The 14,989-nt window shown below is 41.1% G+C and overlaps 1 protein-coding gene across 4 annotated transcripts in view; it reads left to right on the top strand.

The window, feature by feature from the left end:
• Positions 1–3,119: 3,119 nt before the first annotated feature.
• zmp:0000000896 (caspase recruitment domain-containing protein 10) overlaps positions 3,120–14,989 on the top strand; it is a 23,122-nt gene continuing 11,252 nt past the window's right edge. For 2 of the 4 annotated variants that reach the window (XM_053684023.1, XM_053684022.1), the window contains exons 1-11: positions 6,169–6,301; positions 6,859–7,089; positions 8,061–8,198; positions 8,360–8,546; positions 9,404–9,542; positions 10,012–10,191; positions 10,284–10,403; positions 10,924–11,049; positions 12,232–12,414; positions 14,079–14,168; positions 14,328–14,364. In XM_053684023.1, coding sequence (XP_053539998.1) covers positions 6,184–6,301; positions 6,859–7,089; positions 8,061–8,198; positions 8,360–8,546; positions 9,404–9,542; positions 10,012–10,191; positions 10,284–10,403; positions 10,924–11,049; positions 12,232–12,414; positions 14,079–14,168; positions 14,328–14,364 — 1,549 coding nt within the window. In that variant the 5' untranslated portion in view covers positions 6,169–6,183. Of the gene's footprint in view, positions 3,196–6,124; positions 6,302–6,858; positions 7,090–8,060; positions 8,199–8,359; positions 8,547–9,403; positions 9,543–10,011; positions 10,192–10,283; positions 10,404–10,923; positions 11,050–12,231; positions 12,415–14,078; positions 14,169–14,327; positions 14,365–14,989 lie in introns of those variants that run through there. The other 2 variants (XM_053684024.1, XR_008397253.1) reach the window with 2 other exon arrangements.

The raw sequence follows: 14,989 nt of genomic DNA, 5'->3' as shown, positions 1-14,989 counted from the left end.
CTCCCAGCCCTCAAGCCAGTGTTGGGGCTTACTTCGAATCTAACCATTAAGTCCACAGATAGGGCCTCTGACACCTGGATGAAAACCAGGTCAATGCACCTCAGTTCGCCCGAGAAAGTCATGAAGGCCCACTCCCGGCGAACATCCTATCCGAGACCCTTAGCCTCATCTGCAAGGAGAGTACACAGCTTGTTATATCAGGTTATCTGAGCCCCCTGCGTAGCCGAACATTGCCATAAAATGTGGGAGCAGGGTTCCAATCTTAAGGGTGCAGTACCAACAGGTCTCAAGAGCCTTACCCCTGCCTCGACAGAGAGATTCACGTGTCGGGAATACATTGGCATGCAACTGGAAAGCGCTGATCTAATGCCTCTCCCTGAAGCCTAGTGACTTCCTCAGCCAGCTGTTATTGACCTGCGATCTATGGAAGCCAAGCACCCCGATGTCTTGAATCGGCAAACCTGCCCACCTCAGAAATTCCTCATGCCTCCAGTCTGACGGGCCTGGGCACATTGGCGTCAACAGGACAACAAAGACATCCTCCGTGTCATTCGATACCATCCCACTGAGAGGTGGGAGGCTATCATCAGTGCCGCCAGCCCTCAGCCAAAACTGCCAGAACTCAGATTCGGCCCGTGAACCTCGCATTAGTGAACCACTCCATCAGAAGAGTGTGAGAGCTGGTGCATTTATCTGGACTGGATTGATGGGATGTGTTGAGCAAGTTTCCAAATCCCCAGGCCACCATCCCAGTTCCTGAAGTACAGAAGCCCATCGCAAGTTGATGGTGGCAGACGCAGCCACTTCTTCACCGCAATCCTGATTGTCCCATCTAGCATTCGAAGGACCCTGCAGCTATAGAAAATATCTATGAAGTGTAATCAATATGTATGACAAACATTTAGATTTATTATTATAAGCATAATCTATATGTATAATCAATATTTAAAAGCATAATCTAAATCCATAGAACAATGTCTGATGAAGTTATATTCTAAGTGTGTATCGAGTTAGATGCCTTCTGTGTCTTACTGTACAATAATTATTCTTTTGTATCAGCCAGCACGTTTCTGCACAGCAATAAATTGGCATTAGACATTTGCTTTTGTAAGTAACTTTTGTAAAATAACTTTGAGGCCAGATACCAATTAAGGAGTTAGGAGACGGCCTCATGAAGGGAGGTAGTTTTCAGCTAAGGACAACAGATAGAAACGGACAGATGCTCATTGAGGCCTAAGAAGGAAGTGTTGGTCAAGGTCAAGATTCTGTCTGAGTGAAATCTTTTTTTAAAAGCAGAACCCATGTCCTTATAAAACCGTTTAAAAAACAACTAACTGCGCATGCCCCACAAATTTAAGATAACACATAGACATGAATAATTAATTGTAGTGAAGAAGATTGGTCTGCTTTAATGAGGAAAGGCAAAACCCCGCCTACAATGAGTATACTGTGGAGAAAGGTAAAAAAGAGCTGTGAGTGTTTGCATAATTTAGACTTTCTGCAGACGGTCTCACTATATTTCAATAAAGTTTAATTACTTTTTGACATCTCCTAACCCTCCGTCTCTGAAGTTTTTTGACTTAGGCTGAAATGATTGATTTCCACGACACAGCTGACTCCACAGTGGTCAGCCTAATATAAGAGCCTTGGAATCGCATATTGGTCGAGGAGCACCACCCTCTGAGATGGTGACTTTTCAATATTCCGGACCCAATCGCCAAGAGCACTGGCCAGGTCAGGCTTGTCAACCTTGCCCCATGGGTTTATCTTGATGCCCAGGTTCAATGCTGGAAATATGTATTGGACGCAGCAACATTTATTTGAGTAAGTATATTTCCAATGAGGTTATTCACATGAAATTTTCACCAGACATCAGTATTAACTCAAGAAATCCAGAAATATAAAGAATTCACAACATTAAAGTCAATAAATAAAGTTTTGTGTAATAAAATCATTTCATTAAGTCAGGTTTGTTGAAGTGGGTTTGTTGGAGGCAGTTCTTTAGGTCTGGTTTGTTGGATACAAACTTGTTTTTTGTGGGGGTTTTTGTGAATTTTATGGGGGGGGGGGGGGGGGGGGGTTGTTGTTGTTGTTTTTTTGGTGGATCTTTGTACTCTTTTCCTCCCCATGATGTATACTTAATTGTTTTAATATTCAAAGTGATATAAAATGAGGAATATAAAGCAGATTAGATTGTTGCATAGTGTTATTTTCTCTCCACTGTGAATTAAAACAGAAATGTGAATCGTGATGATCAGATACTCATCCCCACCTGGGAGAAATTCTAAACATCTGGGTTTCATCATTATCTTATAGTGTATTAAATGTTCAAACTTTTAGTAGTTTCAGTAGTTTATTAGGTAAAGGAACAGTGTTTATCCAAGCTCATCTGTGTTAAATTTACAGTGATAATTCAGTCATTTTACTGTTGTCATGGTAACAGTTCCAGTCATCCGTCACGCTGGTAGAACATGATCTAGAGTCCGGAGTTCTCCTGGTTCTCCCGCTCTTAACGATTAGTTGTAAAATGTTTCCAATCACATGATGTGATGTGTTGATTCAGTGTTGATGTGCTGAGTCAGTGAATCAAATTGAAGATGATTCAGTCACTGATTCAGAGAAAAACAAAACAGGTTTCTGTTGAACTTTCAAAAGTCAAATTCAAGACGATTTCCTGCAGCTTTTAGGATTACGATTACATTTTACTGTCAAAGAGAGAAAAGCAAGATCTGTACAAGTCACTGTAACTTCTGTAAATTGTAAAAAAAATTTAAAAAAGACACACTTAAATGTACTAAATATGTTCCCTTGATGGTACCGAGTCAGCAACAAAGACAAGTACTGTTCAGTACCTTTAGTTCTGAGAGTGTGTCAGGAGTCCTTTACTCTCCGTGCTCTAAATCTTTACACTTATATTTCATTAAATATTAACCAGTGCTCTCACAAACACACACACACACACACACACACACACACACACACACACACACACACACACACACACACACACACTGTGCTCCTGGAGAAAGGAGGGGAGGATGAGGAGGAGTCATGGTGTGTGTGTGTGTGTGTGTGTGTGTGTGTGTGTGTGTGTGTGTGTGTGTGTGTGTGTGTGTGTGTGTGTGTAGTGCAGCTCCACACCTCTTTCTTTCATTAGACAGGATAGTTTTTCTCCTACAGCCAGGACGATGAGCGGTAAGAGCTGAACACTGAGCTTCATAACCATGTTTAGTTTTTAACACTTACACCTCTATTAACACTTTAATTTATTAACACCTCATTAACACTTTCCTAACCTTTTAACACTTTCCTAACATTATTAAAACTTTATTATCACTTCCTAACCTTTTTAACATGTTCCAAAAACTTTACTAACACTTTTCTAACACTTTATTAACACTTTACTCTGCTGGATTAAAACTCTCAATCTCTAGTCTTACATTCACATCTACTGCATTTCTTAACATTTACAATATTAAAGTATTAAATTAATTCAGTGTTACATTAACACCTACTGTACTGTACTGAACTAACACCTGAGTTTTAACACCTGAGCTGCTGAACGCTGAGTGTTTATTTGATTCCGTCTAATCATACAGTAATTGTTAATTAAACAGTGTAATAGTTCACTGTACAGGTGATTATTAAGGACAGTAGGTGTTAATTCTGCTGTGGTGTTGGTGTATTGATGGTGTTTACTGTAATAAGGACTCGGTTATAGTTATTCTCATTAGTCATGTTAGATTGTTATTAACACTGAAAGTGTTCAGGTACAGTGTGGAATTAACATCTAATGTATAGGCTTAACACTACAGTGTTTGATTAATTAGTGTGTATGTAAACATGTAATGTTTAGCTGAGCTTTACACTGTAGAATTAACACCTACATTTATATTTATATTCAGTTACATCCAGAGTTAACACTGTATACACAGCTGGACACAAATAGACACTGCAGCACTGCAGGTGTTAATGACTATTCCTTATTAATTCAACACTGCAAGGGTTCAGACTTCTCTCAAGAGGTTCTTAAGCTTTGGGTCCTTTTCTAGTACTGACCTGTCTATTACAATGTTGAGTTAACTCTAATCCTGTTAATGTAATTATTTCAGTACTGGTGTTTTTCATCACTCTGAGAGCCAGGTGTTTACCCCAGTCTTTAACATCTGGAAAGTGTGCAAGTAGTGAAGAGAGTGGGTGTGATTTTGGATGTGGCCAAGCGCTCTGTTCTGACCTGCTCAGTCATTTCACTAACACAAAGACTGGTGAGGAGGCGGGGCTTAAACACAGGCGCTTATGTGCATTCTTAGCATATTTGAAGTTTTAGATCTTCACACGACTAAAGATGTAAACATTTAGGAGAGTTTTTACAGATGTTTCTACTGTAATTTAATCATCAGAAATGTCATATATTTTGTGTGTGTGTGTGTGTGTGTGTGTGTGTGTGTGTGTGTGGACTTTTGTCCAAATGCAGGAAATATATAAACGTAGCATCTTTTATCTCTCTGACAGTTTAGTGCAGTCAGAGGAACACAGGTAAATAAATAAACTTTATTTATATAACACCTTTAACATACAGATCAAAGTGCTTTACAGTGTGAAGTACAATCAAGAAATAAAGAAAAACAAATGGGTAGAAAAAATAAAATAATTCAATTGGAAGATAATAATTCAATTCAGTTCAGTTTTATGTGTGTAGCGCTTTTAACAGTGGACATACAGAAATATATAAATTATCAATGTATGAATTTATCTCTAATGAGCAGCCAGAGGTGAAACCTTGAGAGGAACCGGACTCAGAAGGGAACTCGTCCTCATCTGGGTGACACTGGATAGTGCGATTATAAATAAATACACCCCTTCTATAAATATGCTAATAAATTATACAATAGGCCGAAAAAATTTTTTAAAAATAATATATAACATATCAAATAAATAGTTTATTTAAAAAATACAATTATGATGATAAAAAATAATACAAAAGTAATGTAAAATTCATGTTCCCATAAAAGTAAGGCAAATAATAAAAGAAATTTAAATGCTACAATTATTATATATAAAATTATATTTTAAAACATTAACAATAACATTGTGAAACTTTAATAGTAACATAGTGTAATGTTTTTGGATCCTCTGCTGTCAGGTCCTTCAGCATAATTAACTCTTGAAGTGCAGTACTGAATGTTCTGAGAGAGAGAAGGTAGATGTGAGTATTAAGTGTAATGATGTACTAATAATAAATAATAATAAATTATTTTACATAAATGATGTTACACTGTGTGAGATGGACAAGTGTCACAACTCTGACATAAAAACATGCTCAGTGTTTGCGTGCTAAGACCATGTGCAGCGTTAGAGAAGTGTAAATATATACGTAGCTCTCTCTCTCTCTCTCTTTATTCTCCTTTCTCCATCTCTCTCTGATGTTTATCAGGCAGTGAGTAATCCAGCCTCAGACAGCCATGTTTACATTCCTCACCACTGACACACACCTGGACCATTCTTCTTTTGGGGACTTCTGGTTAATTGAGCAGGCGAAACCCACCGAGTTCTCCTTCTCTCTCTCTCTCTCTCTCTCTCTCTCTCTCTCTCTCTCACACACACACACACACACATACACACCATCTTTACATTATGAGATCATGGGGAAAACCCACAGGATACAGAAACTGAGAATAGTGGATACTGAGTATTGGTTATATCATCTATCTATCTATCTATCTATCTATCTATCTATCTATCTATCTATCTATCTATTGATCTATCTACCTACCTACCTATATATATATATATATATATATATATACAGTATCTCACAAAAGTGAGTGCATCCCTCACATTTGTGTAAATATTTGATCATATCTTTTCATGTGACAACACTGAAGAAATGACACTTTGCTACAATGTAAAGTAGTGAGTGTACAGCTTGTGTAACAGTGTAAATTTTCTGTCCCCTCAAAATAACTCAACACACAGCCATTAATGTCTAAACCGCTGGCAACAAAAGTGAGTACACCCCTAAGTGAAAATGTCCAAATTGGGCCCAAAGTGTCAATATTTTGTATGGCCATCATTATTCTCCAGCACTGCGTTAACCCTCTTGGGCATGGAGTTCACCAGAGCTTCACAGGTTCCACTGGAGTCCTCTTCCACTCCTCCATGACCACATCACGGCGCTGGTAGATGTTCGAGACCTTGTGCTCCTCCACCTTCCGTTTGAGGATGCCCCACAGAGGCTCAATAGGGTTTAGGTCTGGAGACATGCGTGGCCAGTCCATCACCTTCATCCTCAGCTTCTTTAGTAAGGCAGTGGTCGTCTTGGAGGTGTGTTTGGGGTCGTAATCATGCTGGAATACTGCATACTGATCATGATCTGCTTCAGTATGTCACAGTGCATACTGTGCTGACACTGGAGGCTCCTTCATTTTATTTAAACAACAGCTGTTTACAATAGACAATCTTCATTTTATTTACAACAGCTTTATAGAAATTCAGATGTGGATTTAGATCTCTAATGAACAATACAGAGGTAAAAGTGATGAAGAAAAACTCCCTGGGACGACAGAGAGAATCTTCGGGTAGTGTCATTAAAAATCAGTACAGTGTACAGGTGTACAGTGTGTGTGTGGGGAGGAGCGTGGGGGGGGGGCAGAATGTTCAGTATGAGCAGATCGTGAATAAAACTCTTGGATGAGTACAGAACTGTTTTAACAGAAAATACACAGAACGTAACATCTGCTCTTCACAGTAAATTACTGCCGTGTTTAACACCTGGACACGCAGGAACATGTTTATAATTCTGCTGTGGCTTCACTTCATCTCCGATTTTACCCTCACTCTGACTCTCTGTTGGTGCAGGTGGGAGTGAGTGGGCGGGACAGTGTGACATTCCCCCTGAGGAGTTTCCATGGAGTGAGGAGGTGTGTGAGGAATTGTGGGAACGTGTGGAGGGGGTGCGGCACAAACTGACTCGAATCCTGAACCCAGCTAAACTTACACCATATCTGCGTCAGTGTAAAGTCATCGATGAGCAGGATGAGGATGAAGTGCTGAACTCCACACAACTTCCCCTACGCATCAGCAAGGCTGGTGAGAGCAACAACTGCCCCATACAGCCCCTCTCACCTTACTGCCCCCCCTTTCTCTCACCTTACTGCCCCCATCTCTCTCACCTTCCTTCCCCCTGCTTCTCAACTCCACACAAATTCATCTATGCATCAGCAAGGCTGGTCAGAGAAATGACTGCTCCATACAGCCCTCCTCTCTTCCTCATCTTACTGCTTCCCCTCTTCCTCGCCTTACTGCCCCTACTGTCCTCACCCCCCATCTTACTGCCCTACCTGTCTTCATACATAACATATTGCTCCCTCTCACCCTCACCTTACTGCCCCTAATTGTCCCCACCTCATCTTACTGCCACCCTCTCTCCTTCACTTTCCTTCCCCCTTCTGTACCCACCATAACTTACTGCCCCACCCCCTCTCTTCCTCGAATTACTGCTCTCTCTCACCCTCATCTTACTGCCACCCCCTCAACCCCTTCAACTTAATTCTCCCTCTGTCCCTTAACTTACTGCCACCCTAATGCCTCCTCTCTCCCTTGCCTTACGGACCTCTACTGCTCAACTCAACACAGCTTTCTCTCTGTATCCAGAAGGCTGGTCAGAGCAACAACTGCCCCATACTATCCCCCCACCTCACCTAACTGATCCATCTCTCCTTCATGTTACTGCCACAAACTGCCCCACTTCACTTTGTTGACCCCAACTGCTTCCACCTTACTGTCCTTCAAATTGTCCCTACTGACCCTGCCTCACCTTACTGCCCCTCACCTTACTTCCTCTACTGTTCCAATTTATATTAACCATCACCTTACTGCCCCAATCCCATCTTACTGCCCCAGGTCTTACTGCCCCAAATGATCATCACATCACTGCCCCTGTCCCATCTTTGTGTAATTTCTCACTCTGTATTTCTGAAATAAGAGCATTTGGAGTGATTTGATCGGGGTGTGTGTGTGTGTGTGTGTGTGTGTGTGTGTATGTGTGTGTGTCCTTGCAGGTCGTTTATTGGATATCCTGAGGGGGCGTGGTCAGCGTGGACTGCAGGCATTCATGGAATCTCTAGAGTTTTACCATCCTGAACAGTACACACAACTGACAGGCCAGCAGGCCATGCAGCGCTGCTCCATGATGCTCGGTGTGTGTGTGTGTGTGTGTGTGTGTGTGTGTGTGTGTGCATATGTGTGTTTGCATGTGTGTGTGTGTGTGTGAGTGTGTGTGTGGCTGTGGATCTGTGTATATGTAAATTTATATCTTACTGTCTTATCCAAAATGGTAAAGTTTTGTGTGTTTGTGTAGATGAGGAAGGTCATGAAGGTCTGACCCAGTTCCTGCTGTTAGAGGTGCGAAAGTTGCGAGATCAGTTGCGTAACAGTCGCATGTGCGAGCGGCAACTCTCGCAACGCTGCCGTGTAGCTGAGGACGAACGCAGCCGAGCAGAAAGGAAAAACCAGGAACTCAGACAGGAGCACAGCCAGCTAGAGAGGTACACACACACACACACACACACACACACACACACACACACACATATGTGTGTGTGTGAAAGCACTTTTGAGGCTGAATTAGTTTTACTGTAGCCCAGACTGATACACGCTAAACCAGGTTGAAACATCATAAATGTGATTGATAAATCATAAACCTGAAACATCATTATTCAGACTGATACCCTGTAACTGGGATTAATAAATATTAGCCTTGGGTTTACAGTGGCCTAGTGGTTCTGGGGTTTCCTCTGGGTACTCTGGTTTCCTTCCCCACACCAAAGACTTGCATTTTAGGCTGATTTCAAAATTGTCCATTGTCCAGTGTGTGAGAGTGTGTGTGATTGTGCCCTGCGATGGGCCACCCCCTAAACCTCCCGTCAGCCAGGGTGTCCCCCTCCTTGTGCTCTGAGTCCCCTGGGATAGGCTGGATGATTTGACTGATTCCTCATATGCCGGATTAGTCCCTCACAAACCAGACTGACACGTCGTAAACTAGTTTGAGAGCCTGTGAAAGGGGAATGAGAAATCATAAAATCGGTTCAAAAATTGTAGCCTGGGCTGAAACATCGTAAACTATAGCCTAGATTGATGTATCTTATCCAGGACTGATCCACATGGATGTATCATAAACTGGCTATGTTATACGTACTTGGGACTGATGCACTGTAGCCTGATGTACTGTATATCAGTGTTATTCAACTGACGTGAACAAGATCAACACTCTGACTGTTATTATTATATAATTTACAGACATTCCAGAGCTTCTATGTTAAAACTTAAATGCAAAGTACCTTCCCAGGTATTATCTCAGCCTCTTTTGTGTTGTGTGTGTATGTGTGTGGTGTGTGAGAGACAGGTTGAGGCAGGACTGTGAGGCAGGAGCGAGGGAGTTGGGTCGGCTGAAGGAAAGACTTTTGGAACAGGCAGTAAAATATTCACGAGCTCTAGAAGAACAACGTAACGTGTCCACCCGAGAGAGAGAATTACTGTCACAGGTAACACACTCTCACACACACACACACACACACACACACACACACACACACACAAACAAACACAAACCAACAACAACAAAAATTCTGTCCAGGTACTAATCAGCAATGTGGTCCTTGTGGCATATTGACTAAAATCACTTCACTCACATAATGAATATATTATAGAATGAGACCTTTTAAGAAAGAAAAAAAAAGAAAAGAAATCCAAACAAATTAAGAACATCAAAAGTACTTTGTTCTTCTTCCAACATGAACTGTGATCATGTTTTCTAAAATCACATTCTGGTCTCTGGTAAGAAACAGAAAATCACCTCATATTCTGAAAAAGAAAGACCTTTACTCACTAACACACTGATATGACTGTGCAGAGTGTGACAAAACCTGAATATCTAAATCTCCAGTGAAATGATTGGTCCACAGTAGACAAGGGGGTGTGGTCACAACTACTGACTCTTCCTCTGTATTTCAGATAGAGCAACTGAAAAACAGACTAAAGGAGGCAGAGAAAAGTGCTCATGGAGACTCTGCCCACTCAGGGTCTGTCACAGTGCGGAGTGGAGTGTGTGTGAGTGTGTGTGGTGCCCCTGCTGGTCAGAAGGTGGTACTGCAACACACAGATTCGCTGAGACAGCGCATCACTGGTACACAGGTGAAGAAATTTCATACATTTATGGACATATAACCTATAAATGTATTAAGGCCTAGGTTTCAGTGTGTGTGTGTATGTGTGTGTGCATTCAGGCACTGCTGGATATTCTTCATCAGGACCAGAGGGAAGCAGCAGAACAGAGGAAGGAGCTCTGCAGTACCATTATCAGACTTCAGGGGGAGTTGGAGAGTGCTGAGACGGTTAGAGAAAAGGTGAGGAAACGAACACTGCGATTTGTACCAAGCGATATACGAGTACAAGTGTAATCTCAGCTGGAAATAAAATAATGTTTTTAAGCATCATTTTTCTTGCACCAGTTTTGACTGTGACTCATTTCACAGGATTGTTATTTATCATGATGAAAATGCAGAATACAAACACATTACAACACATTTTTTAAATGCTAAGGTTGCACTGATTTTGATGCACCAGTGCCACCTAGAGGTTGTCCATGATATCATTGCAAATTTATTGGCTAGTGAATGGGCGAGTTTATTCATTTAACACATTTCATACAGAAAGGCAATTCAGAGTGCTTAAAAGATTCTTAAAAGAAGTTAAAAGATTAAGACAAAAAGCATTAAAGGAATAAAAGTTTTAATTAAAGTGCTAAAGACAATAAATTCTAAAATAAAAAATTTAATTAAACATTTGATTAAAACATAGTTTAATAAGGAAATTATTAAAGGCTATTATTATAATTATTATTATGATGTGTGTGTGTGGTGTCAGTTGGAGACTCAGTATGAGCAGTTACAGTTGAAGTTGCGGACTCTGCAGTTGGACTGGGAGGAGGAGCAGAAGAAGAGTTTGTCTTACTTCAACCAAATCATGGACCTGGAGAGAGAGCGAGACCAGGTAACTAACACACACACACACACACACACACACAGAGAGAGAGAGAGAGAGAGAGAGAGAGAGAGAGAGAGAGAGAGAGAGAGAGATTAAATTTAATTTCAATTTCAGGATGAAGGAAGTCAGGTATCAGGTATTTCAGGACTCTACCAGGTCTGTGGAAGTGGTGTTTAGATTCCTGTCTGCAGTCCAAATGCTCACTGTTTCTCTCCAATATGATGTTTTCTCCTCCATGTTCCTTCCTTCATTAATTCTATAGCTCAGTGGAGAGGTGTTGTCACGATTCGTGACGTAACAGAAATAAGGTAGGATGCAAGCGCAGTGTGAACAGTTTTATTGAGAGACACACAGGCAGGTAAATCCAAACAGTAATCCACAAACGTAATCCGGTAACATGCGAAGTTCAGACGATCGGCAAACAGGCGTAAACGAGGCAAGGCAGGAATCAAAGTTGTGGTCACGGGATACAGGGTCGATATACCAAACATGAAACAAACTACAGCGAGGGACTGGTAGCGGAGAAACCAGCGTGAACTTAACCGAACCTAAACATGACATGAACTTTGACTATGAATCTAAACATGACATGAACTTTGACTATGAATCTAAACATGAAACTATGGCCTGACTGTGGTTCTTTCTCGTAAGGACCCGAAACTAATCTACTATAACTCATTCAATATTCCGCATCATGTGCTGGGAGGCGCGCGGTATACATGCGGACATAATCAGCCTCGTAATGGCTGACGGCTGAGGACGATTCAGACACACATGAAACAATAGCCAATGACAGAACGGGGAGGAGACATGACAGAAATATAAACAAATGCACGTGTAGAAATGTCACCATTGTCCACAAGGTCCTCGCGCACCTGCTCGTGCACGCGCGCTCACATGCTCCACAGCGCGCTGCATAAAGGGGGACTCGTGACAAGTGTTAGTGTGCTGTCTGGGTCATGGCACTAAGTTGTTATAAATTTGGTTAAAATAAATAAATAAATAAGTCTACTGACAGGACACCGGTGTTGGTTATTTTTACTGTTTATTCTTGTGATTGACCAGCAAAAACACCAGCAAAAAAAACCGGGGGGGGGGGGGGGGGGGGGGGGGTAGGCCCCTCTGTTCACCTCTGAGCTTGGTGTGTGTGTGTGTGTGTGTGTGTGTGTGTGTGTGTGTGTGTGTTAGGCTCTGCGCAGTCGGGACAGTCTGCAGCTGGAGTTCACAGACTGTCTGCTGGATAAGAACCGTCTGCGTAAATGCATCACCGAGCTGCAGGGCCGAGTGGAACAGCTGCACAGAGAGCTGGAGAGAGAGAAGGACAAGAACCATGAGCAGGAACACACACACTCACAGCACTGCAGTCACGGGGTAAGTTAACACACACACACACACACACACACACACACACACACACACACACACACACACAGTGCAAAAAAACAGTGCAAAAAATAAAAAAAAAAACAGTGCAAAAAAAATTCATCACCGGAAGTAGATACTGACTACATAGTAGTATAGTAGTACCTATTTTGCTGTTAATTAGCATGATAATTTTTTAAAGATTGTTTGTTTAATTTTAAGAATGCAGCACCGTCGGCTAGATCTAGGTATTTCTCTGATTTAATCACTACACACCATCATAGACCTAAGATTTTATTCACCTCGATAAATTCAATTATTAATCCAAGTTACCAATCTTATAGCTGCCTTTGATACTGTAGATCATAGCATACTTCTTTGGTGCTTAGAGCACCTGTTTGGCATCAAGGGAACCGCCCCATAATGGTTCAGCTCATATCTTAAGGACAGGTCCTTTTCGGTAGTGTTTAGTAATTTCTCCTCATCTACCGCTCCTATTATTAGTGGTGTTCCTCAAGGCTCCATTCTGGGCCCACATCTTTTTAACTTATATATGCGGCCGTTGGGGAATATTATTACGGCACACAATGTCTCTTTTCATTTATATGCTGATGATACCCAGTTGTACATTCCATTGAAAGCTGGTGACTTCATTCAGCCATTGTTGGACTGTCTGGACGACATTAAAAAATGGTTAACAAATGATTTCCTCGAACTTAATGAAGACAAAACTGATATAATTGTTTTTGACCCCTGAGATTGAGAGAAGGTCTCATTAATGAGCTTCATAACCACTTCCCCTCAATTTCTTCCAAGGTTAGGAACCTTGGCATCATTCTGGACTCAGAATTATGCTTACCCAAGCAAATAAATTCGGTTGTGAGGAATAGTTTTTATCCACTATGGATTATTAAAAAACTCTAAACATTTTTGTCTTTCAAAGATTTGGAGAAGGTTATTCATGCTTTTATCACCTCGCACTTAGATTATTGTAATGTATTGTACTCGGTCTTCCTCAGTCGTCTCTGGCTCGTCTCCAGATGGTTCAGAATGCAGCTGCAAGGCTGTTGACCAGGGCAAAGAAGTTTGATCGTGTCACCCCAATTTTAGCATCGCTTCACTGGCTCCCGGTCCGTTTTAGGATTCAGTTTAAGATTCTGATCTTTGTTTTTAAAACTCTTAATAATCAAGCTCCTTCCTATCTCGAGGATCTTCTTACACCACATTCATCTAACAGACTTCTAAGATCTTCTGATAGGTTTCTTTTGCATGTCCCTCATTCCCAGTTAAAAACTCAGGGGGATAGAGCTTTTTCAGTTGCTGCCCCTCGTCTATGGAATCAATTACCACTGGACATCCGCCTCGCACCTTCTATTACCACTTTTAAAAAGAGGCTTAAAACATCTCTTCTCCGAGGCATTTTAATCAAATTTTTACTATTGTCTATTGTCAGTTTTTATTTGGTTTTATTCTGATTTCTATTTTTATTTTCGTTACTCTGTTCAGCACTTTGGTCAGCTTTGCTGTGTGAAACATGCTATATAAATAAAATGTACTTACTTACTAATTATATGATTATCTCAGATTCCCTTATCATGTGTGTGTGTTTGTGTGTGTGTGTGTGTGTGTGTGTGTGTGTGTGTGTGTGTGTGTGTGTGTGTGTGTGTGTACAGTCTCACCTGTCTCTGCTCAGTGAGGAGTGTTTTGGGCCGTGCTGTTCACTCAGTCTGACCTCCCATGACAGCTCACTGCTACTAAATAAGGTCTCTCTCTCTCTCTCTCTCTCTCTCTCTCTCTCTCTCTCTCTCTCTCTCTCTCTGACCCTATCTTTATCTCTCTCTCACACACACACACACACACACACAATATGTTGATATTATATATTGGTGAATCAGTGGATTGTTGTAATTTCTTGTTTACAGTCTCCCTCTAATGGTCAGAACGGTGAGCACTCAGAGGGTAAGAAACTCACTGCACTTAAATCATTTCATTACTATAAACTCCTTCATATATCATATATCATTACAATAAACTCTACTTTATATATCATATATCATTACAATAAGCTGTATTTTATATATCATATATCATTACAATAAACTGTACTTCATATGTGATACATGTTGTGTTAGTGTTAAAAACTCTGTCCTCTATGATGTTTGGGTCAAAGGCATTATTTTTAATATATTTTTAATACTCAAACACTTCATGTGGTTAAAGTGTACATTCTCAGATGTAAATAAAGCTTACTTCACAGGTGTGTGTGTGTGTGTGTGTGTGTGTGTGTGTGTGTGTGTGTGTGTGTGTGTGTGTGTGTGTGCACGCGCATGTGTGTGATTACAAAGGTTTGTTTAATTTGTTCATCAGTACAGGTATAAGAGAGCTTTCAGTAGCTAGACTTGATCCAAAGCATGACACCTCATCTGACAGGTACTGGCTCCCTCATCTTCACTGAGAACTGCTGGTGGCCGGAGCACTGTGAATTCTGAGGTGTACAGAAACATCGTATCAGCTCAGGTTCAGGAAAGCGCCTCATTGCAAACTCATTGGATGGGGCTTCACCTACAGCAAGACAATGATTTTT

Source organism: Ictalurus punctatus, chromosome 12 (assembly GCF_001660625.3).
Source record: "Ictalurus punctatus breed USDA103 chromosome 12, Coco_2.0, whole genome shotgun sequence".
NCBI classification, from domain to species: Eukaryota; Metazoa; Chordata; class Actinopteri; order Siluriformes; family Ictaluridae; genus Ictalurus; species Ictalurus punctatus.
Note: the sequence above shows the minus strand (reverse complement) of the source record. Positions and strands in the feature narration are given on the sequence as shown.